At 42.0% G+C, this 24,768-nt stretch overlaps 1 protein-coding gene across 6 annotated transcripts in view; it reads left to right on the top strand.

Annotated features, from left to right (window-relative positions):
* The window catches only part of KIF21B (kinesin family member 21B), a 714,596-nt gene that overhangs the window by 170,266 nt on the left and 519,562 nt on the right, over positions 1–24,768 (top strand). For all 6 annotated transcript variants that reach the window (XM_083173198.1, XM_083173196.1, XM_083173200.1 and 3 more), the window contains 2 exons: positions 16,198–16,313; positions 19,726–19,921. In XM_083173198.1, the coding sequence (XP_083029324.1) occupies positions 16,198–16,313; positions 19,726–19,921 (312 nt within the window). The remainder of the gene's footprint in view (positions 1–16,197; positions 16,314–19,725; positions 19,922–24,768) is intronic.

Consider the following 24,768-nt stretch of genomic DNA (forward strand, 5'->3'; position numbering starts at 1 on the left):
CCGAGATGTTCCAATAGTCGTTGTTTTAGCATTCTGGTGGTCATGCCTACATATCTAGCACCACAGTCGCAACTTATGCAGTATATCACTCCCTCAGTCCTGCAGTTGATATGACTTTTTATTTTGACCATTTTGCCATATCTGTTGGTGATCATAGTTGTTTTTGTCATGTATTTGCACGCTTTGCATGAACCGCATGGGAAGGACCCTCCATGGTCTGTATGTTTTGGTTTTGTGCGAGAGTAATGGCTACTCACCAGATGATCTCTAAGGTTCGGGGATCTTCTCCAACTCATTGATACATTTTCTTCCAGATGTGCAGATAGGTCTATGTCTGTTCTTAGTATGTGCCAATGGCGTTGGATGATATCCTTGATATTCCTCCAGTCTTGGCTGAAATTCCCCACAAATCTGATTTTGGTATCTGTTATTTGTTGGGGTTTCTTTGGGTTTTGGAAAATCAATTCTTCTCTTTTTGTTCTTTGTGTTGACCTTTGTGCTGCACAAAAAGCACAAAGGTCAACACAAAGAACAAAAAGAGAAGAATTGATTTTCCAAAACCCAATGAAACCCCAACAAATAACAGATACCAAAATCAGATTTGTGGGGAATTTCAGCCAAGACTGGAGGAATATCAAGGATATCATCCAACGCCATTGGCACACACTAAGAACAGACATAGACCTATCTGCACATCTGGAAGAAAATGTATCAATGAGTTGGAGAAGATCCCCGAACCTTAGAGATCATCTGGTGAGCAGCCATTACTCTCGCACAAAACCAAAACATACAGACCATGGAGGGTCCTTCCCATGCGGTTCATGCAAAGCGTGCAAATACATGACAAAAACAACTATGATCACCAACAGATATGGCAAAATGGTCAAAATAAAAAGTCATATCAACTGCAGGACTGAGGGAGTGATATACTGCATAAGTTGCGACTGTGGTGCTAGATATGTAGGCATGACCACCAGAATGCTAAAACAACGACTATTGGAACATCTCGGAACAATAAGAAATGCAGAGCAGGACCGAGGAAAAATGAAACAGCTTACCACAGTAGCCAAACATTTTTATCAAAAACATCACAGCAACCTAAAAACCTTCAAAGCCTTTGGAATAGAGCAAGTCCATCTTGGAATAAGAGGTGGCAACCTGACTCAGGAGCTTTTAAAACGTGAGAGCTTCTGGACCTTTGAAATAGGAGCACTAGCCCCAGAGGGATTGAATGAACATATCAACTATAGTGCCTTCCTATGACACCTCTCTCCTTCTCTTTTCAACTATATCCCCACAACTACTCCAGATCCTAGACTCCAGCAACTTCAAAGGGATATATATGTATAAATATATATATATCTCCTAACAGTGACACAATAAAATATATTCTTGATCGCCTTTCTCCCCCCAACTCCCCTTTCTTTTTCTTTTCCTTTGTATATATGTACTCAGATATGTACAATCAGCAATTAGATGTATGTGTATCCATATATCTGTGCACACACACATATATATGTGAGGTGCATTTCATGACATATATAGAAGTTACTAAACATACAAGGTCCAATCTGACACATAAATAACCCATACTCGAAGTCCACTAGGATGGATATGATACTATCCATCCAATAGATACCAAACTGTAAAAAAGCTTAAAAGAAGAAAATAATAATAAAAAGTAAAAAAGAATTAAAATCCAATCTCCCTCTACATCGGTTTTCACAGCAAAATTGTCCACTCATTGTTGATTAACTTGTAATATTTCATTCATCATTATTTTTATTTTATTTTATTTTATATTTATTTTATATTTATTTATATTTATATTTACTATTATTTTTATTATTTTTATTATTTATTTTATAATTATTTTTATCTATTATTATTATTTATATTTACTATTATTTTTATTTATAATTATTTTTATTTTTATTTATTTTTATATTTACTTTTATATTTATTTTTTATTTTTATTTTTTATTCACATTTTTCTCACATTTTACTTTCATTTCATCTCTTTAGGTTATAATCATAATTATATTTATCTTTATTTCCTACTACATTTCATTATTATTATTTTTCATCATTATTTGTATTATTAATATTACCCTTTATTGTTATTAGCTTTCTTTATTCCAGGCAGCAATAAATAGATAATTATCTAGAGATACCTGTTATGATACTCAGAAAATATTCTGTACTAACCCTATGGGTGCTTTTCTATCTAATATCGCTGTCATAGCATTAATACAAAGAAAAATCCCACAACCTGTCATACGCCTGCTAAACCAATCCACACTGATCTCACAAAAAGGGCGGCATAATGAAAACACTATTTAACATCCACTACATGACATACACGTCACCGATGTGACATAGCCTCTGCTGAGGCGAAACGCGCGTCATCTGACCCCCTCCGTGCCGCCGGCATTCACAGGCAAGGACACAGAGACTGCCTGAGAGCTCTATTCAAAGACTACACACATCGCAAGGTAACCGGCGGCTATCTCTTCAGCGGGCGGCACCCGGCGTTCCTGCAATACATAGCAGCAACAGGACTCCGGGGAACGCCATATCTGAATGCAGAAGCCGCCGCTCTTTTCTCCCCCTTCTGCCGGACTGCGCCTACTGACACCTCTCTCATCCTGAGGGTCCGCTACCGTGTTATGACCCCAGGACAGCAGAAGGTAAAGTCTGATTGCACATGGCACTGATATTTGCACCTATTTTCCTCCAAAGGAAACATTGGTAAATTGTTTGCAGATTACCTGCTTTATACACACCTAGTATAAAATAAGCTGTAAATCACCTGCTCTGTACACACCTGGCACAGATTGATCTGTAAATCGCCTGCTCTGTACACACTTAGCACAGATTCATCTGTGATAAACTAATATTGCTACTGTATATTATCTGCCAATTGAGTACTTATATATTCTTAGAGGATTAAATTCTGCTGGAGAACACCGATTCTCTGTAAATCCAGAGGAAAATCACCTCTATGAAATATTGACCAAGATTGTGAGATTGCATGCCAATATCTGCTGTGTATACACCTAGCGCCAATATACCTATTTGGCCAATTCATACACTCTCTCATCAGCCAGTACGGACTCTGCGGTTGCCCTGCAATACTCCACAGTAACAGGTCCCACAGGTCCTGGAAAAACTGAAAGCAGAAGTGTACCTTTACTATCCAATTCCGACCTTAATCACACCAGATATCTCATCTTGAGTCCGCTGTAGCGTTCTACAAGACTTAGAGACAGCAGAATGTCTGGTGACGACTTTTTAAGGCATATCACTATTTCATGCTGACACATGATACAGAATACACTTTAACCACAAACCCAGGGAGGGATCTACCCAGGGCTTGGATGTGCGATCCAGCCAACAAGCATAAGGAGAGTTTCCTTCCCTCTCCCTTTTTCTGTATTTGAGTGGTGGAGTCTACGCATGAAATCTCTCTTCTTTAGGTTTTGTTACCTTTTGCCTTGTGGAGGGTTGGACAGCACTGCAACTTTCTCTAACTCTCTCCTGCATATTTTCAAATCTACAATCTGTCTTAGAAAAACGAAGGTGTGAGAAAAAGTTACTTATGTGTAGCAACAATGTTTCTATTTTTTTAGAACCCAGGCAGAGATACTGTTTCAATCATTCTATTGAAGCTAGCAAAAAGAGATGCAAATCCAGTATATATTATTTTCTTTGCTAAAATTGTATCAAATCTCTGTTGATTAGAGGAATTCCACCTCTGCATATATCTTCCTTGCTAAGAGGGGAAGTACAATTGTGATACCTTACCCCCTTAACATCAGCAGGATTTTTATAGAACACATCGTTTCATCAAGTGAATTCTTGTTTATTTATGTATGTTTGTCAACCCTTGTTACATTTTTTAACTTTAATTGAATAAAAGTTACTTTTTAATTAACTAATCTATCATTAAAACTACAAGAGTGCCCCAAAAAAAGAGTCCTCTTTTTCTCCAAACCAATTGTCTCACTATTTATGTTATGTGTAGTTTGTCTGTGTCATTTGTTCATATTATAGCCTTTTTTAGAATTACCTATTAAAAGTTACGTTTTATAACTTACAATCATAACCAAAAATTTTATTTTCTGACAAGCGTGCCCCCAAACAAAGGAGAGTACTTTTTTCTTTCCCTTTAAAAATAGTTTTCTATTATATTAGAAGTCTATAAGTCCCCTAAAATATATGTACTTATTTGAAAAGTAGGGATTATCATTGGAGTGAAAAGTCGACATGAGTAGAAACAGTGACACAAAATAGTGAAAGAGATGCCTTTCCCTTTAAATTAGAGCGTGCGCTCATATGGCCCTTTGAAATAACAATAGAAACATGTGGTGAAATAGAACTAACTGTATACATGTAAACTAAGTAACAGTCTGTCAGTGTTAACAAAAACAAATAAAGAAAAAAAAATGACCCCAAAAAAACGTAACATGTGAGTTTTTAAGCTGTGTAACTACTATATACTTAAATGTAGCCGCCTCCCAATTTCTAAGGAAGGCAGGAACTTTAGCCATTTAATTGCCACCTGCAAAGGAGAAACACACCTGTGGTAAATCAAGTGCTGTGTATAAAACCACCCTCCAAACCATACTCCTTATTCCTGAAATTGATAAAGCTGCCTGAGCGCAGCGAAACGAGTCTTTAAGGAGCCCAGAGTGGATTATCAGCAGTTGAGGACCTGTAGGGCGCTACACCGATACCATCAGCCCGCCGCCTGACTGATATTTATCTGCGGCATTCAGGTCCCCACTGCATACACAGACAGCCGGCTGGGAAGTGAGTCCAACAGCCGCTGTCTGCACCAGAAGCTTGTGGTACTTTTGCCAGCTGACTGATAGTGATTTGCGGCATTCAAGCCTATACTGTGCACGCAGGCAGCCGGCTGGGAAGCAAGTGTGTCAGCCGCTGTGTGCACTGTATATCTACGCTGTCCCCACTAGCACACAGAAAGGCTGGGCTGGCTACTAATTCAGTGGAGCACAGAGTCCAGAGTCGGGCCACCGGCTACTGCAGCACTCGGACCAAAAGGGTGTTGAAATATATCAGGCACCTACTTGATACATCCATCGGGCAAATTTGCACCTGCCCGGGTGAGCGGAGGAGACGATACCAAGTACCATCAAGGAATCCCTGTGATATATACGGTGGGGGTCCGTCCTGAAAGCCCCAATTCCACCTGGAAATATCTATAAAATCTTGCTTACAACAAATCTGTGCGAGACTGTAACACCTGCCCACACCTGGCAGTTTTTCCATCCAATCAGGAACTGGTAATTATCAAAACCTCTCATACTAATGCAGTGAAATGGCTTTTTAGAATTCTTTTATTGAATTGTTGCATGCATGCAAATTACCATTTTTATTGTAATTGTATTTACTGTGTTTTTTGTGTGTTTTTTGGTTTAATAAATTGTTTTAGCGTACAGAAGGCGACGGCGGCATCCCTCTACCAGAAGGCAGCCATCTGTACGCAGCACAGTACACCTGTCCCTAGCGCTCAAATTTTTCTCTGGTACATTCATGTTTAGAAAGGGTACTGCAACCGCATCTCAGAAATGCAAATGCCCGATTAACAGTGGGAGGAAGCGGCTGACGTTCAGGCATGGCTGCATTGTATAAAGTCAGACTTACTTAGGCTTGCAGTTGCAGATGAAAATTGTTGCGATGTTCATCTAGAAATGCGATAACATTTCAGTTTTAGCAATCACAGTTTGAGAGATTATCAATAAACTAAGCATGTGTACAAATTGTATGCAAACGCAAGGCCACCCTGCAATAAAATCCTGCAATTTTTTTGATCATTGGCAAGTTGATTGACAGAAAGTCGGTAGCCCAAACTGAGAATATTTCCTGGGCTACGCACAGGCCGCACACAGTGGAATAATCATTCGATGATGAGCGTCTTGCGAATGGTTTTGTAGCAGATCGTGGTACTTGTGTAGTTTCACGGCGGCAGTTACGTAGTTAGCGTAGCGTCCCTGTCAGAATCAGCATAGTGTTCCGTAGTCAGCGTCCCTGTCAGTATCAGCGTTGTGTTCCAGTAGTCAGCCTAGTCAGTAAGTTTGCGGCTAGCCAGAGCTTACCTAGTTAGCGTAGTCAATCAGTGTTGCGCAGTTAGCATATAGTCAGCATTGTCAGTATGTTCGCGGCTAGCCGGAGCTTACGCAGTTAGCATAGCCAGTTAACACGTCATTATTATTGTTTAAGTTGGATGACATGACAGGTGTGAATGTGTTCCTGAAACACTCCTACTATCCACGCCAGCCAGCAGCGTGGCGAGCACGGCGAGGGGACGCATATTTCTTGATGTGTATTTCGCATCCCCTTGTTGGGCTTGTTGCGTTCGCCACAATTCGGGCTTGGTTGCTCGCTGCGCTTGTCACACTTTATAAAATCAACTTCACGTTGACGTGGGTAGTGGGGGTGTTTCAAGAACACATTACGGGGCTCGCTGTGCTCACCACGCTTCGTGCTGTCATGGATAGTGGGGGTTTGAAATGGAGGCATTTGCCAGTATGTAACATGGAGCACTAGCAAATAGTCCGTTATTGTGCATGAGACGCACTTGCACATCGCACCCCCCCCCCCCCCCTCCTTTGTTCACGAGATGCAGGCGCGACTGAAGCGGACACGGACAGGGTTGCTGTACCCTGCCGCAAGAATTACTGAGACGCACAAGCGTATGAGACACTCGTGCGTCTCAGGCAGATGGAGTGCCTCTCTCCAGATCTCTCTCCGCGTCTCAGGCAGATGGAGTCGACTGTTTCCACTCTAAATCTCTGCTACTGGAACAGAATATCTACACACAGGTACTAATGTCTGGTAGCATCTTTCAAAACATTAAGTGCCAGCCAACTGTGTGATGCATACGACCCGAGATCTGTCACCCACTATTAAACATCCAAGCCCTTTAAAAATTTCCCTCAATAGGAACTGTGTTGTAAGAACTGGATAAAAATTATAATTACTTGGGATCAGAGGCTCCAGGATCAATTGGAGTGATCAACTTCTGGGAGTTTTTTTGCAGGCTATAAGTGACATTCCAATTGAACCTTAAAGGAGGTTATGCATTGTGTGTTTAAATTACCATCTGCTGTAGTGTTACTGTGTCCCACTTGAGTCAGTGTGAATACAATTTTATTCAAAAAGTCATTCTAATTTTATTGTGTTATTAATAAATTTATTGATAATTATGACAGCAGAGCAATGTGTCCCTCCTGGAGAGGGTCATGTTGGGAGGTATGTGTGATGTGAAACATATAGTATACTGCACTTGTTTACATCACTGTCGAGTTTAATCAAAGTGAATGGGTGGCAGGCGCATGTGCATGCCAACTCTTGTTCACCACAAAGCCATAGTGGTGAAGTGAATGGGAGGCAGGTACATGCTCATGCTGTTTCAGAATAATCCCCTTTGTCTCATTATAGTGACAATGGGGAGGTAACAGCTTTCTCTAACAAAACAGTAAGTGTTTTGTTACACCATATCCAATTTTTATTTGTATTTATGCCTTTATATGGAACAGTATAATTCACCACAATTATTAAGTTCTCAAATAGAAGGGCATTATTGATAAAAAATGTGTAAGTCATTTAAGATATTGCAAACAAAATTTGTACATTAAATTTGAAGTTTAAGCAAAATTGCAAGTTTGAAACTCAATAACCCCTTTGGTGGGATTTTCCGGGCTGAGCTGCACTGCCACCGACCTCTAGGTGTGCGCCAGTTGCTGGAGACAGCACCCTCCGGCCCCTTATCATAGACCCCCAGGTCGCTCACCCCATCAACTGCACACCACCCACTACCATTCCTAGGGTAAATAAAAGAACAGGGGTGAAATGTAATAAGATGAGAGAATCAGAAAGTGAGAGATTTGGTAAGAAATCTCCAGTTTTTTAAAAGTGGCAATCATTTACACTGCAAAACCAGTTCGATTTTGCAGTGTAAATAATTGCCACTTTAAAAAAAAATGGAGATTTCTTACCAAATCCCTCACTTTCTGATTGTCTCACCTTATTACATTTCCCTCCAAATGTCAAAAGGAAAACGATGTGGCTGAACAGTAAAGTCAAATTTTAAATAGCTTAAAAAAAGGAGGGCAGTCAATGCGTTTTCTTTTTTTTTTTCATTATTATTTTTATTGAAAATTTTCATATACATAAGAATGGCTCTCAGCAATAAGATAAGTAATCAACACAGTAAGACAAACTGTAGTATAATATCAGCTGTAAGAAGAATTAAATATCAAATATTATAGTAGACCTGCGTCTCCCAGAGTCCTCCTTTCAGCATCCGTATCTTAGCTAGGATGTTGATTACAAAACGAAAGCTAAAACTGACATGCCTAGAGTGTGCAATAAGACACCGTATCTGCTCACTGCCAATAGTGTCAAACTGCACCATATAGAGTTAGACAGGTATAATGTCATACAGTGCATTGGTAATAGAAGAATACGTTTTCAAAGCGATTAAACATATACAACAGTTAACAATGATATGAAGTTACCCATTCATTCATCATCCATACCTGGGGAAGGAGAGACAAAGGTAGGGAGATGGGGGGGGGGGGGGGGGGGTTTAGCTCCTTAAACAACATCAAGTACATGTTCCTTATATTTTAAAGACAATAATTCCAGTAGTGGAGACCACTTAGCTATAAATTTCTGAATTTAACATTCTACATCAGGGAGGGTTGACTGCCGTTTATAGCACATCAATATAAATAGCTCAGACTTCTAATGTTCAAGTCTAGGAGGTGAAGTGGAGATCCATTTCTTAAGGATCAGTTTTTTTGCAACCGTGAGAATCGTTATTAGAAGTGGAACCATCGCAAGGGCCCCTTCTTTATGGAGTGGTTAAATATGGTAAATACTACCTACGAACACGAAAAGTTTTTTTATGCATCTAATCATAGAATTGTTAAATTTCACACCATATGGAATACTTGGTACCACTCAGTATATTTTGTCTTCAAAAGCACTATTAAATAAGTTTTGTATTTTTTTTTCACTAGTTCTAAATGAGAGGGGGCGAGTGAAGGGGAGTGAGGAGTTTTCCCTCTACGCCCCATCCCTTTTTCTCTTATTCACATGTGTCTATCTCACCCCCAGTCACTGTTTTTGGTACTTATGTATTATCTGGGCTCCCATGTTAAATGCACCCCATTTTTTCATACCCCTACTATCCAACTACGCATGGAGTTGATTTTATATAGTGTGGCGAGCGCAGCGAGCCACCGTGCCCGAAGCATGGCGAGCGCAGTGAGCCCTGCGAGGGGACGCGGTCTCATAAGAAAAACGGGAGCCCAGATATTACATAAGTACCCTGTTTTTTATTCTCTGTTTTTTTTTTTTTTTTGAATCTTCGACAGTTACCTTGTAGCCCGTCCTTAACCCCACAGGATACACTCTATGTACATTGGCACTCTATCGGATGTGCACCATCTCTAGCCCCTAGTTCTATTTTTGGCAATAGAAAAAGATCGCTATTGTACCGTCAAAAGTCTACTTCCTCTTATTGTCAATGATTATAACATTGTGCTTTTTTTTTAATCTTCTAGCATGTATGAAATGTTTTTATATTTATTTTTACTTTTTTTATTTAATTTTTTTCTCTTTGTAATGTATGTGTATAAATGATAAATTTAAATAAAGACTTAATAAAAAATAAAAAAAAGAAGTGGAACCATCGGGTGTCTAGGGAGCAAGGGCTGTCTCAACTCAAATTGCAAAAAGTTAAAAAGTTCCTATATTGAATGGCAAATCTATACCAAGGGAGTTATGTATGAACCACTTCACCTTAAACCAAAACTTTGCTATTTTTGGACAATACCAGAAGTTGTGCATAAAAAGATCTTTTGGAGCTCGACACTTAGGGCAGTTACCTGAATCCAAAGGCACCATGTGCATTCTTTGACCTGGTGAAATGTAAGCCTTATATAAAAATTTAAAATGTATCTCCTGCAATTGTGAAGAATGCAGGATTGTGAAAGTGTGCGGTATGGAGCGAGTTAGGTTTTGACTAGTAATAGGTAGAGTAATGTCAGTAGACCACGACTCAAGTAGGGTAGACCCCAACTTTCCTGGGTTTATATTAAAAGTGAGTAAGGCTTCATAAAGCCACTGGGTTTTGTATTGGATTTACTAATTCTATTAATCAGTCAAAGCGTTTAAACAAGATGGGACATCTGAATCATTTGCCGCATATAAAGACTGTAATAAGAAATGTTAAAATACAATCAAGATGGTTAAATTAGAGACTGAACTTAAAATAGCCACAGATAGCAAATCTAATTCCCCCCAAATTCTACAGTTATATAAACTGGAAACTGTTAAGGAAGGAAAATATTGTCCCACTAAAAAATAAGCAGGGTACCCTGGTAATAGAAGGAAAATAGAAAGAGGAATTCATTTTTTGCTTCGGTATTTACAAGGGAAGAATCTTTAGAAGTTCTCTCACAGATTAAGTGCTCAGCTCTTGATTGCTCCCAAACTATTTTTGACTATTTCCTCACTCAAACATACAGTTTGGGAGCAAACTGTATGTTTGAGTGAGGAAATAGTCAAAAATAGAATACAGAACCTAAATAGTAACAAATGGCCTGGCCTGGACTAAATACACCCCAGGATACTAAAATAATTGAGTTCTATCATAGCACTACAATTATATCTGATATTTGAGGAATCCATAAACTCTGGGACTGGCACATAGATAATATAGTAATCAGGGGACTGGCGCATAGCTAACATAATAAATTAAAAGTATATGACTGCGCATAGGGGCACAAGATGTGTGCTGGTTGCTTTTGTAAATAAACAAAGTAAAAAATAATAGAAGAAACCTTATTTATTTATTACAGAACAGGCATCCTAGATAATTATATGTGATCAGAGAAATAAAATATCCAATATTTTTTAATTGCATATAATTAGAGTAAAGAGGAAAAATCGTTCCTTATGCCTAAATTGGGAAAAGTTAATTTAAACACGTAATGGTTATTCTGAAGTAAGTCCCTTCACTGTTCACTGAACGTCCCCAGTTTGGCAGAATAATAAAGATGAAAGAATGCATGTATGTATGTAGGAAGGTGAGCTCACCTGGGTTTTACATGTCCCTTTCATCTTTAAATTGTGTCCGTGTTCTGGGATGATGGGTGACAATATGCCGTATACAGCGGGCTATAATCTATATCGCTGGGTTTAGATCACCAGGAGGTTGCCATCCTCTGAAAGATTTAGCCCCTTTAGCCTTGCGAAAAGGGGGCGTGGCCTCTCGGGATGATGCAACCTCCGGTCACGCCCCCATTTTCGCCGCTCGTCGGCGCTGAATAGACGCTGTGCGCATGCACACAGCGTCTATTCTTGGCAGGCTGGGGGGCTCCCAACTGTCCCCCCACCGCGGGACAATGGCGGCCCCGGGCGGGACGCGGAAACGTCCCCGAATATCGGGACGTTCCCGCGGTAAGCGGGACAGTTGGGAGGTATGAGTATACCACAATTAATAGACCTTTTCTCCTTATAAACACATATAGTAGAAACATTTATGTAGCTGATCTGTATTGTATGTATGTGCAGAGCTGGACCTTATCATAAGGCTTACCATACTACAGTATTCCTTTAGACACTCATGAATTCCACAGGTTCTATGACTGGCTGCTTTCAAGCCTGCAGTTTAACTGGTTTTATGCAGCCACAGAACCTGTGGAGCTGAGCATCTTGTTTTAAAGGGATAGTATTGTAACCTGACTTAAATGTTTGTGTATGTACAGGAGTGGACCTAAGCATGCTGCTATCCAATCAATTGAACATTTCTAGGAGCAAAACTTTGCCCTGCTCCTGGCAATTAGAAATTAGGACTTCCTAGACCTCTTGCAATTAGCACCTGGGTATACTATACAGATCTGAACAGTGTGTCCCAAACTGGTGCGCAAAGCAGCCTGTATAGTGATGTACAAAAAGGTTTTCCTTAACCCTTCACCAAATACACATCCAAATAAGATTAGTACATAACTTAACAAGCACTTGTTGTTCAAATACTTCGCTCCTCACTCCATATTCAGTATACTGCCATTTGGAGAGAAATTAACAGAAAAATGTACGTAGTGAATTACTACTTATTACAAGGCAATAAAATGGCAGAAATGAATAAAAAAACATGTATTGCACGTGATAAAATGAAAGTTATCTTAAGAGAACTGGGGTGCAGTTCTTAAAGTGTGTGAGTGTGTTGTCCCAGAGCAAGACACGGGACCAGATTTCCAGGCGTTTCAGGCATTGTTCCGTGTCGCTGTCTATGATTCCCGCCGTTAAGACCAACATATTATGATTCTCGCTGGAATCTTTGTTATTTAGAAGCTCCAGAAATCCCTAATTAGTGAATATGCTTCTATAGACTGCTGCTGAAGCAGCCCATAGAGGCAGGGCCGCCAAGAGAAATCCTGGGCCCCGGTACAACAACTTCCTGGGGCCCCCACGGACTAAACTCTCTGCGGACCTGTTGTTACACCACTGCTTCAAAGGTTGATACAGGGACAAAAATTAACACCATAATGCCTGTCACACACCCATTACATATGATACCACATGCCATAGTGCTCATTACATGTTATGCCACACACCATAGTGGGCAGTACACATTATGCCATACACTGTAATACCTATTACATATTTTGGTACTTGTGTATTATCACGGCTCCCACGATGGGCATCATACAGGAAAAAATCGCATCGCATGCGATGTGATGCGATGCCATTTTTCACAGAAATCATTAACGTGTTAAAATCATGTTAAATGCACCCCAAAAGGCATTTGTTACTGTACCACCCCCACTATGAACGCCAACCCGAAGCGTGGCGAGCGCAGCGAGACCGCGAGGGGCGGCGGTACGCGTCCTACGACCTTTTTATACCCCCCATTATGAACGTCGGCGTGGAGTTGAGAATAGAAAGTGTGGCGAGGGGACATGGATACCTGTGACACGGATCGGTGGCTCGCTGCGCTCGCCACACTTTCTATTCTCAACGCCGACGTGGATAGTGGGGGTATGAAAATGTCGTAGGACGCGTACCGCCGGTTGGCGTTGATAGTGGGGGTGGTACAGTGTGAAAAATGACATTTGGGGTGCATTTAACATGTTTGCTACTAATTTAAATGCATTTGGATGCATTTGTGCTCAAAATTGCATGCCATCGCATGGCATGCGATTTTTATCACAAATGCCTTAAAAAACGGAAGCATCGCATCCCATCGCATGCCACTACATATGGCATGCGATGGGAGCCGTAAAGGTATACAAGTACCCATATTTTACCACATGACATAATGCCCATTACACGTTATTCCACACACTGTTGCATATTAGGGGGTTAGCATTCTCATTGCCATGGGATTAACCTGCTCTACAAGGGGTTAACATTCTCTGCCAGGGGTTAATATACTCTTTGGCATGGGATTAACCTGCTCTGCCAGGGGTTTACATGCTCTGCCGTGGGTTACATGCTTTGCCAGGGGTTAACATGCTCGTTGCCATGGAGTTACAGTACATGCTCTGCCAGGGGTTACATGCTGATTTCCAGAGTTGTATCTCAGCCCCAGCAGCATGCAGGGAGGCAGCAGACACAGAGCAACCAGCCACCCACCTTCCACCTTGGAACACAGTGACCTGGACATGGGTGGGGAACCAGGTCTGGGACTGCTGGGCTGGAGACAAGGCACCTGCTGCTGCTGGTGGCGGCTGGGCTGGGAATGTGGGGAGTGGGGTGGGCTGGGTTCTGTGGAGTGGGTGGTACTCCCGTGGGAGGTGGTCTCTCTCTGACTCAGTTACTCCCGGCATCCAGGGACTACCTACCCGAAGTATCCTCCTGTCGCCGAGCCACTGTAAACTCCCAAGTCAAGTGGCTGGCTCTCAGCAGGCCCTGGAGTCTGAGAGCGGAACGATGCTCAAAAGGACCTCTGTGATGCTGCTGCCCCCATGCCAGCCCATGTCTGCCCACATCCGCATTCCCAATGCTGCTGCTGAACAGCTGACTCCAGCGCACTGACCCACCAAATAAAAAAAATCTGTGTGTCCAGACCAGGTCCCCCCTGACAGGCTCGGGCCTGGGTAAATTATATCTGCTCCCCCCCCCCCCCCTCTCGGCACCCCTGCATAGAGGCTGGGGGTCAGTGCATGCGCAGTACCGTGACAGGGGTTGGGACTGGCAGCAGGGACCAGCATGTGGCTGCGGAGGGGGGCCCAGGATTGCGGCAGCCCCCTCCTCCACAGAGGTAAGAGACGCCACTGGCTTTGTATGTTGTTGAAACTACGACTCCCAAAAGTCTGTTCGGTCATGAGATCTCATTGTCCAATGAGCTGTCCTTTCTCCAGCAGAGTCACGTCCAGTAACAACGGTATTTCCTCAAGTGTCTGATACACAGAATCTTGTTCCGTTACCATGCCATTTCCGAACTGAATTACAAGATGACTTTAAGTCGATACTATAGTTTCACAATTGCATAGGTGTCACTATAGGAAGATAAGCACATTCAATATATACAGTAGTCCATCGTTCTTTCTAATAGTGCACTTTACAAAAAAGGTTTATAACTGAAATCCTAGACAATAAGATAGGAATATAAAAGGAAACATATTGTAAAGCCATAAAAATGATGGAGGTAATGTTGCTTAAAGACAGCAAGATATGGTGGGAAATGGTGATGTTAGAAAATGGAGGCTCCCGCAACATCACTGGTGGCTGCCACTCATCTGTTGGTATTAGCAGCAGATGAGCGACAGGGTGGATTGGTTTCCATAGCGTCCTGCTATGAAAAGTCGTCCCCCGGGAATATGCAATGAGCGATTTTCAGCCCATTGATTCTTTCCCCATCATCGCTGTCAATACACTGTCTCCTATACTCAAACACTCAGTGACCATCTTGTCTGCATACTCATCTCCATCATTGGCCTCAAGCCTCTTATAGTATGTTGATTGAGTCCTCACTACTTATATTTAAGCTGTAATGTGTATTGAACTGTGATGCTCTTTATTTGTACTCTATTTTTGTTATTTATTCAATGTTATGCCAAGTTTTGTCTCCTTGTACTGTTCCTTTGTACGGCGCTGCAAAACACTTGTGGCGCCTTATAAATAATAATAATAATACACGCAAAATCGCCCAGTGTGTATGCACCTTTAAGCAGCTTGTAATGGAAATCTTACAATATACAATACAGAGAAATGATAACTTGATTCTCAAATATGAATGAATACAAAGAATTAGAACAAAGTAAAGAGACAAACGTTAAAAGAAACGAGAAACAAATCATTGCCAGAAATGTGAGGAAATTCAACTAAAGAAGAAAGAGATGAGATAGAAACAAATAGAGAAATATAATCTGTAGAAAAATCACAGTATCAAACAAAAAGAAATGGATACCCCCACCCCAATGTTTTTTTAATTTCTGTAATTTTATTGCCTTGCAATAAATAGTACTTCACTTTTTCCTTTTTTCTGTTCTTTCTCTCCAAATGGCACTATACAATAGCTGCCTACCCTCCTGCATTCTGGAGGAGACTCCCTGAAATAGCAGCAATCTCCCTCATTAGTCTAGCAATCTCCCTCAGTTTACCTAGCCCACATTACACTGTTACATTTTTTGGGAAAAAGGAATGATACATTTACATTGAATCATCAGCACCATTTCCCAGCACTTTACCAAGTATAGTATCTCTTACTAACTGCTCATTTTAAAAGATTCCTCTCAGAGGTAAGCACACACTTATGCTTCTAGGTGCCAAGTTCACAATCTCTCCATATATGGAACTAGACACACCCTTTGGGAGGAGCATGACACACACCCTCAATGGAGCGCTGTGCAATATTCTGCTACCAACTATAATCTCCCTGAAACTTGTTTTCAAAAGTAGGCAAGTATTCACTATGCTGAATATGGAGTGAGGAGAGGAGCAAAGTATTTGAATAAAAAGCGCTTGTTAAGTTTTGTTCTAATCTTATTTGCATACTATAAAGGTCATTAATCATATTATATATACCACAGACGTAAGTATTACATTGATTAATTCATTATTTACAAATTGGGCAGACAAATCTTGGTGTGAATTCAGGTTTTGCTATTTTATCACAGATTTCAACTGCAGTATTGCTTTGTCTTCTTTCAGCTTGCCCTAGGAAATGTGATCAGTGCCTTGGGAGATCAGAGTAAGAAAATCCTCCATGTTCCATACAGAGATTCTAAATTGACCCGACTGCTTCAGGACTCGCTTGGAGGTAACAGGTAATCAAATCCCTTCCTTTTGATGATCTTCCAGAGTGATGGAACATCAAAAATTCTACGAAATGTTTTAATTTCCTTTACAAATTATCTATACTGTTACTATAATATTATTTGCAGGATAAATATTTCTAATATCTAATTAAATGTTCCACATTAATTTGTTACCAAATTATTTTATCTTGTTTTTCTGCCATTGCCTCCTTCTGTGAACCTTAATAAAAAAAAGTCAGTCTTATCTAACTGAAACTCTAATGTTCTATGCTATGGGCAACCAATCTGATTGGTTGCCCATAGCAAATTCCAATCTGAAATAGAACTCTCCTATTAGTAAATTTCCCTCTATGAGTAATCCCTTTGTTGCTCATTTAAAATTGGTGAAGTATGTAGAAACTAGACCCAATGATAAAATTAAAATACTAAGCAGCAGCTCAGTATACTATAAAAAATAAAAAACCTAACAGCAGAGTTATATTGTGGGTTTGGTAATGGACGTGTGCTTAAAGCCATAAACTGAGAGCTAGTGAGGAATCAGTTTTCATGCTGCAACTTTTAAAAAATAAATAAAACACACTCCTGATGAAGTAACCATTCCAAAACACTTTGAGTGTGTTTAGACACCTTAGATTTCCTGTCTCAGATGTGGCTGAGATGTGGTGTTCATCCCCTGTTTTGGACTGGACGCTGGACTCTTTTCTCTGGGCCATCTCCTTACCATCTGACTGGGTGCTGATTGCCTTTGGGAATTGTGTTATGCTGTTTTTATCATCTACATATTGTGAGCACAGACATATCTTAAAATTTCCGGTACTTATGTAATATCTGGGCTCACGGTTTTCTTATGAGACCGTGTCCCTTCGCGGGGCTCGCTGCGCTCACCACGCTTCGGGCACGGTGGCTCGCTGCGCTCGCCACACTATATAAAATCAACTCCATGCGTAGTTGGATAGTAGGGGTATGAAAAAATGTGGTGCATTTAACATGGGAGTCCAGATAATACATAAGTACCAAATTTCCTTTATACAAAAGATATTTGCACTATTGTTCTCTCTCCTCTACGTATCCCTATTACACATCATTGTGTTATGTATTGGGTGTGAACTCACAGCCATGACCGCTGTTTAGGATTTCACAGCGCACCCTACTTTGCCTATGTTGGCCCCTCTGAAAAGGCCAATTAAGTCAGCCTCAACTCCGGTGCCACCAGGTCTCGTGTATTTACAAGGCACTGGTATCATTAAGGAGATGGCCAAGAGGAGAAACTGGCTACAGGGCCCTGCCTAAATGCAACTGACTGTCAGCACCCCTCAACCTGAAAGGGGAAAGACAACAAAAGTAAACACGACCTTGTTGCATACATTAGTCCCAAGCATAAGAATAATAACACCATAAATACAACAATATAACAACACACAAAGGCACAGCAAACCAAATGAATGGTACCGACCATTACAAGTAAGGATATGGGCCCAGAACGAGTCGATGTGAGTGATAGCATGACCTGTGCCACCCTTCATGTGGGCCAGGAGAACCAAGTAGTTTACGAAATCAAGTGCTCTCTGTCTAGCAGAATAAATCCAAAATAAAGCATAGATATGATACCAAGGCTCCAAAGTGGAGCACTTACGGTACCGGAACTGGACCGGGAAAGGCCACCAGTGGACCCAGGAGATAAGGTACCTGGCAGAACAGAACCAAGCACGACTGGATCAAGAAAAGACCACAGCAAAAAACAGGACCACAGGAACCAGCAGAGAGGCATGTGACTGACCAAATGGGTGCTATCAATGACAGGGCTGTGCTGGCCTGAATCTCTTAAAAGGGCTCAGGTGTGCAATCCTGGGCAGGATTTAGCCCAGCCCCCCGGTTCTGATTCCACCAGCTGTGGTAACTGGACCCGGCTGGCTTCGCTGGGTAACCCAGCAACCTCTGGGTGGAAGTTGTCATCCCCAACCTGGAAGCCAGCAAAGGCCTGGGGCAGAAGTACTGTACCTCACTGTGTCCCCTGGTTGCCAAGTGATCGGCCCCAGGGGATACGGAGGTGGCACTGCCATAGACACTCACAGGGAACCTTGGACAGAGGCAGGTGGATGGCATCGAGGACTGGCTCCGTCCATCCTGCCTGCAGTCCCTCCAATCTCGCCACCTACAGGTAACAGTGTGAATTGAGAGATACTTTTTCAGATTATCACTATACATCTGGATATTACTCATTATACTCTGTAACCTCACTATTGCCATACAGGCGACCCAACTATTGATACATCTGGATCCATTAAAGTGGTGAATCAATATATATGTTGGTATGTCTTTCAAGGCTAAACATTGAGTGCACCAATTGTACACAATTTTGATTTATTTAATTCTTGTCAACTTTTGGAATAACTTGTGAATGTTTACTCTTTTGGAGTACTTATCTAAGCTGCACTTTGGTTTAATCGTGCACTGCCACTGGATTTCTTTGTATTTATACATTCTGCAACATGTGCTAAACTTCATTGCTAAAATTGTGCCCCCACACATCTAGCCTCAATATGCCTTGTACTGCCACGGCACCATTTTTTGGAGTTCTGTGCTGTGGCCATAATGAACAATATCTTTAAAAAAGTTATCTAGTGTATATGGGGCTTAAAACATCAGCCTCAATAAAATCCATTCTTTCATCTGAGGAACATATCCAGAATAAAACATTTAGATCTGTGACATGTCATATGCATTCGTATAATCTCAATTAGATTACTGCAATGCCCTCTGCCTTGGTCTTCCAGCAAAATAAAAAAAAATTGCACCACTTACAACTGATACAAAACACAGCTGCTAGGTTGTTATCCAATCAGCCCCTTTCCAGCAGCATAAAACCCATGGCAAACAGGCTTCAAGATTGGCTTACTGACTTTTATAGCCCTACATGACCAGTGTCCAAGGTACCTCAAGCAGCTTCTGATTCTATACTGCCCATCTCAATTACTCTGATCTGCAGATGAATGACTATTAGCATTATATAAAAACACCAGTAATGTATCTGGGGTTCAAACTTTTTAGACATGAGGCTTCCGCTCTATGGAATTCACATCCCCACACAGTTCATGAGGCGTCCACTCTAGAATCATTCAAGACTCAAGACATTCCAGATTACTCAAGCATTTCCTTATTTGTCTCTTTAGTAACTCCATGCTCTCTGTATTTTATTAAAAGCTTTACTACAGTATACTTTATTGTTTTCTGTACTATAATATGCTCATTCTATTGCCTTGAATACTACATGGACACTGGTTGGTGGGCCTTCCTGTGATGACACTCTGCGGAAAAAGAATTCCACTGCTTTCATACATTTTAACCTTTTATGAGTAAGCAAGGATCGCATGTTCCAATTTGTTTTCTTGTAAATTTCTCAACTTTTTTCTAATCCATTTAGCCAGACCATGATGATAGCCTGTGTCTCTCCTTCGGATCGAGATTTCATGGAAACATTGAATACTTTAAAATATGCCAATCGAGCCCGTAACATCAAGAACCGCGTGACCGCTAATCAGGAGCAGAGTGTTCAACAAGTTCAGGCGTTGAGGGCAGAGCTAACACGGCTACGGCTAGAATTGCAGGAGTACAAGACTGTAAGTAGTCATTTTAATTTTATCAAATGAATTTAAAATGCTTTTTTTCACCAGCATCCCATCCCCTGAAATATACTTTGACAGTTTCCCTGCAAAAAGCATTGTATGTATTTTGCTAGGACATTGCACTTCATTTATTTTTTTCTCACTTTGGTTGGGTGATATCAAAGTGAAAAATTAGACAATGGTTTTGGCGTGCCACTATTGTATCGCGCTCAGATGCATTGAGGCGCGTTGAGGCATGCCATACAATATGCATTCAATACACATTTCTACCACTGGATGGATAATGCTCTCTTAATTGAGCGGGGGATTTATATACAGATGGCGAAATTTACCAAGAATGGGACGCGCTTGCGTGTGAGATGCTCGCGCATCCCATCGGACCATAATGTTGCTGTACGGTATACTGTTCACACAGGCCAATGGTCAGATGGAGAGAGTAAAAAAAAAGAAACCAATACTGTAAATCATTAAATAAAAATTATCCCTCCCTGCCCGCAGTCCTTTCTGCAGAGGAAGCCAGAAACCTCTGCAAGCTGGGTGGACAATTGGAGGGGTTCCCACTTGTGGTTGCTTGCAGCTTCCCTTGCCAGTGTCACAGGAACTAGTAGTTTTGCCATAGACTATAATGGGCCTATTAATTCAGACCCACCATGGGTTCTGATGCTTGCCCTTAGGCTTCTAGGGGTCTCAGAAACGTATGGGCAGCACACACAGCACAATTTTCACGCATTTTCTGAGCGATTTTACTAAATCACTCAGAAAATGCATGTAAATCGCTGTGTATATAGCCCACACAGCGATTTTTACATGCGCTAACCCGCCGTTCTGAATCTGTCAAAGATTCAGAACAGACGGGCTGTACAATTCAGAGCAGTCGCTCAGAAAGCTCCTGCTCATCTCCCGCATATGTGGCCGCGGGCAGATGAGCAGGGCTGTTCTGAGCGGCTGAAGCCCCACTGAACGCCGCCGCTGCACCTGAGAGGACAGTGGACACCGGAGTCCAAACACCACAGCCGCCGCTGATCCCGACGACATCAAGCACCGCCAGAGAATATCACTATACCACCAACGTAATATCTTGGATAGTTCTAATGATCTCTAGCACTGATGTCATTCTGAATTAGTGCTAATGATCTGTTATTGGCGGCCCTCTGCCTGTGGTAACATAAGCCCATAAGTATGTTAGAAGCAGAATTAAATGGTTTTTAGTCTACAGCAAGGTGGCATCTGTGTGATGCATGCCACATAAAACATGTCTTCACTACCTCAGTGACATACAGTATGTTTGCATGCCAGGAATGTTCCATTTTTCTTTTATTCACACATAGCATTTCCCAAATACAATAAAAGCTGCAAACCTTAAGGATGCCAATGAGGCAATAATGCTAACCATTAAACCATCCGTGCTGCCCATACACACACACACACATACAGTATATATATATATATATATATATATATATACACACAGTGCAGTTTGACAGCATGGGCGGCTGTGACAGTCGTGACAGATTTGAAATCTCCCGTGCTGAATCTCCCAATTTGAATCTCTGACACAAATCTCTCTGTATGTGGCTCATTGTCTGAAATGAGCCACAAAAGTGAAATCTCTTGTGCTGAATCTCCCGTTATGTATCTCTGGCACACATCTCTGCGTATGTAGGGCCTTTAAAAGTTCATATCCACTGGTAGCTAAATGTCTCCCTTCAGTCCACTCCCCTACTGACTTCTTCATAGAAGCTAATTAAATTAGTCTGGCATGATCTTTTTTTGACAAACCCATGATGAGCCTTAAGGGCCCTACATACGCAGAGATGTGTGCCAGAGATACATAACGGGAGATTCAGCACAAGAGATTTCACTCTTGTGGCTCATTTCAGACAATGAGCCACATACAGAGAGATTTGTGTCAGAGATTCAAATTGGGAGATTCAGCACGGGAGATTTCAAATCTGTCACAGAAAGTGAAATAAAATAAAAAAATACTTACCAAGTCCGGGGTCCAGCGTCTCGTCCTGTCATACAGACAATAATTTTGTAAAATAAAAAAATGGCATGGGGTCCCCCCCCCAGGCATGACCAGCCCCGGGCTTTTTGAGTGGTCCCGGTTCCCAAAATTCAGAGGACAAAGTGCGTGGGGTCCCCCGGATTTTTAGGACCAGCACCAGGCTCTTGAGCTGGCTCTGGTTTCCAAAATACGGGGGACAAAATGAATAGGGGTCCCCTGTATTTTTGAGACCAGCACCAGGCTCCACTAGCAGGGGGTGTAATGCCATAGCCAGGGGACACGCTTGATGGTGTCCCTTGGCCAAAGCATTACCCACCCTAACTAGTCAGCCCAGGCCGGGAGTTTTTGGGGAGGTGGGGACCCCCCAAATAAGGGGGTACCCCCTCTCCAGGGCACCCCAGGCCTGGGCTGCAGCCCGGGGCTATCCCCTGCACCCCTGGGCGGTGGGTGCAGGGTTGATAGCTTGTTTAACAGTAATATTGTCTTTTACAGTAGGACTACAGGTCCCAGCAAGCCTGCCCCACATGTTGGCACTTGGGAGAACCACAAGTACCAGCATGTGGGGCATTAAAGGCCCGTCGGTACCTATAGCCCCCCTGTAAAGGAAATATTAAAATAAAACACAAACACAGATGTTTTAGTATTTTATTAACTGCATCTGGTCTTCACCCAGGGGGGCTCCTGCACCCCCCAGGGCTTCTGCGGTGTCTTCACCTGGGGGCAGCGGCCCCCTAAGCTCTTTTGCATGGCCGCCGCCTCCCAGGGCTTCTGCCTCTTCATCTGTGTTCTTCACCTGGGGGCGGCGGCCTTTTAAGCTCTTTTGCATTGGCCGCGCCTCCCAGGACTTCAGGAGCTCTTCTCTCCTCCTCCGCCGTCGGACTGACTGCCCCTACCCTGTCTCGAGCTGGCTAATATAGCCAGCTCTAGGGGGCGGGGCAATGACGCTGCGAGCCGTGATTGGCTGGCTGCGGCCATTTTGAAATTAGAATTTTTTTTTTTAACATTTGCCGCTGCCGCCGAGAGGAGAGGTGAGGTGGGGGTGGCGATGGGTGCTACTGCTGGTGTGGGAGGGGGGTCAGGGGTGGCGGCGGGTTCTGCGGCGCGGTCTGCAGTCGCTCGCCCTGCTCATCTGCCCGCAGCCACACATGCGGGAGATGAGCAGGAGCTTTCTGAGCGACTGCTCTGAATTGTACAGCCCGTCCTTTCTGAATCTTGGACAGATTCAGAACGGCGGGGGCGCGCATGTAAATCGCTGTGTGGGCTATATACACAGCGATTTACATGCATTTTCAGGCATTTTCTGAGCGATTTGTTAGAATCGCTCAGAAAATGCCTGAATATCGTGCTGTGTGTGGGGTCCTTTACTTACAGTATCACCTTCTTTGGATAATATCTCTTGTTATTCCCTCCAATATTTTCCACACAAGGGATGTAAGGCTGACCGGTAATGAGATTAAATAGCATAATGTGATGCACATCTATGCAATAGTATTTACTGTACAGTACAGTATCTCCGAAACTGTATACAGTATCGCAATCGAGCACCCTGCATTTCCTTGGTGTACCCTAGTTAGATAATGTATTGGCCAAACCTTTTTTACTTCTTTACCATATGATTTTATTAGGAGGAAAATAGATCTCTCGAAAATTACTACAGCAAAGTGGAAAGATAAGGATTTAAAACGTTCTATATCTACCATAATTAAATTGTGTGTTGTGTTAAATAAACAATTGATCTCAACCTGATATGCTGAAATGAATTATAAACCGCTACATACAGTAGCACTTATTATACTCCCAAACTACAACAAATTATAGGAGTTTTAGATAATTCTAATTGTTTTAAGTACAGAAAAAGCCCATGTGTTCCCCTATAATTCACATCCAAAGGACATCATCACTCACCCTATTACATAGACTGGATTCAAACAATGAAATGAATTACAATTTGTCATGAACTACAGTATGATAGTTAAGGCCTACCAACTCGGCTATTGATGTGACCTGACGGCTGACGCAAGGACGCGTCGGGGAGTTTTTGCCAGTGACCGCTTCAAGCGGGATTTGGGCTTTTGCAGCACCCGACATACTGGCCGTGGCCCTTTGGTCAGGTTCTCCTTTTAGAGCTGGTATATACTGGAAAACAGGATATAGATCATTTGTTGTCATCTAGCCGGGTCGAGATCAAAACGGGCGAAGCAGGTACCAAAGGGAAAGGCCGGGTACCAAAATCAAGCCGGGTCATACACAAGGAAGCACAGTTTGCACATACCTCCCAAATTCAGGAGGGACACTTCCCTCTTAATTATACTTGCTATCATCTGTTGGGAACTACATAGAAATTAAGGCTGAAAAAAAGGCCATCGAGTTCAACCTATCTAACTTGTAACTACTGACTTTAAATAAACTAATACGATCTTCTTGATGGACAGCATGTTTCCAAGAGGCTTAAATGAAGCCAACAGCTATGCACCATATCTGTAGAAACCAAACAGCTATGTCTCGTATCTGCAGGAATATTACCAACATCCAAATATAGAAGGACACATTGGTCCAATAGACGGCACCTAAGCCGCACAATGATAGCACTCTTACATGATCACCACCGGGTGTGGTATGGGGTTCCGACAGTCGGGATCCCAATACCCATCACCACCAATGGATTCAACCCTAAATCACCCACAAGGTTTTTAATCATACCAATAGTACAATATGAGATTATGGAATATGGACTACATGAGAAATTAATAAGCGATATTACAAGAACTGTTACATCATATATAGTTTCACCTCATTTTCCCAATTATCGTAACATGGACCTACCTAGACCCCA

The sequence above is a fragment of the Crinia signifera genome, chromosome 2, assembly GCF_055691185.1.
Source record: "Crinia signifera chromosome 2, ASM5569118v1, whole genome shotgun sequence".
Taxonomy (NCBI): Eukaryota; Metazoa; Chordata; class Amphibia; order Anura; family Myobatrachidae; genus Crinia; species Crinia signifera.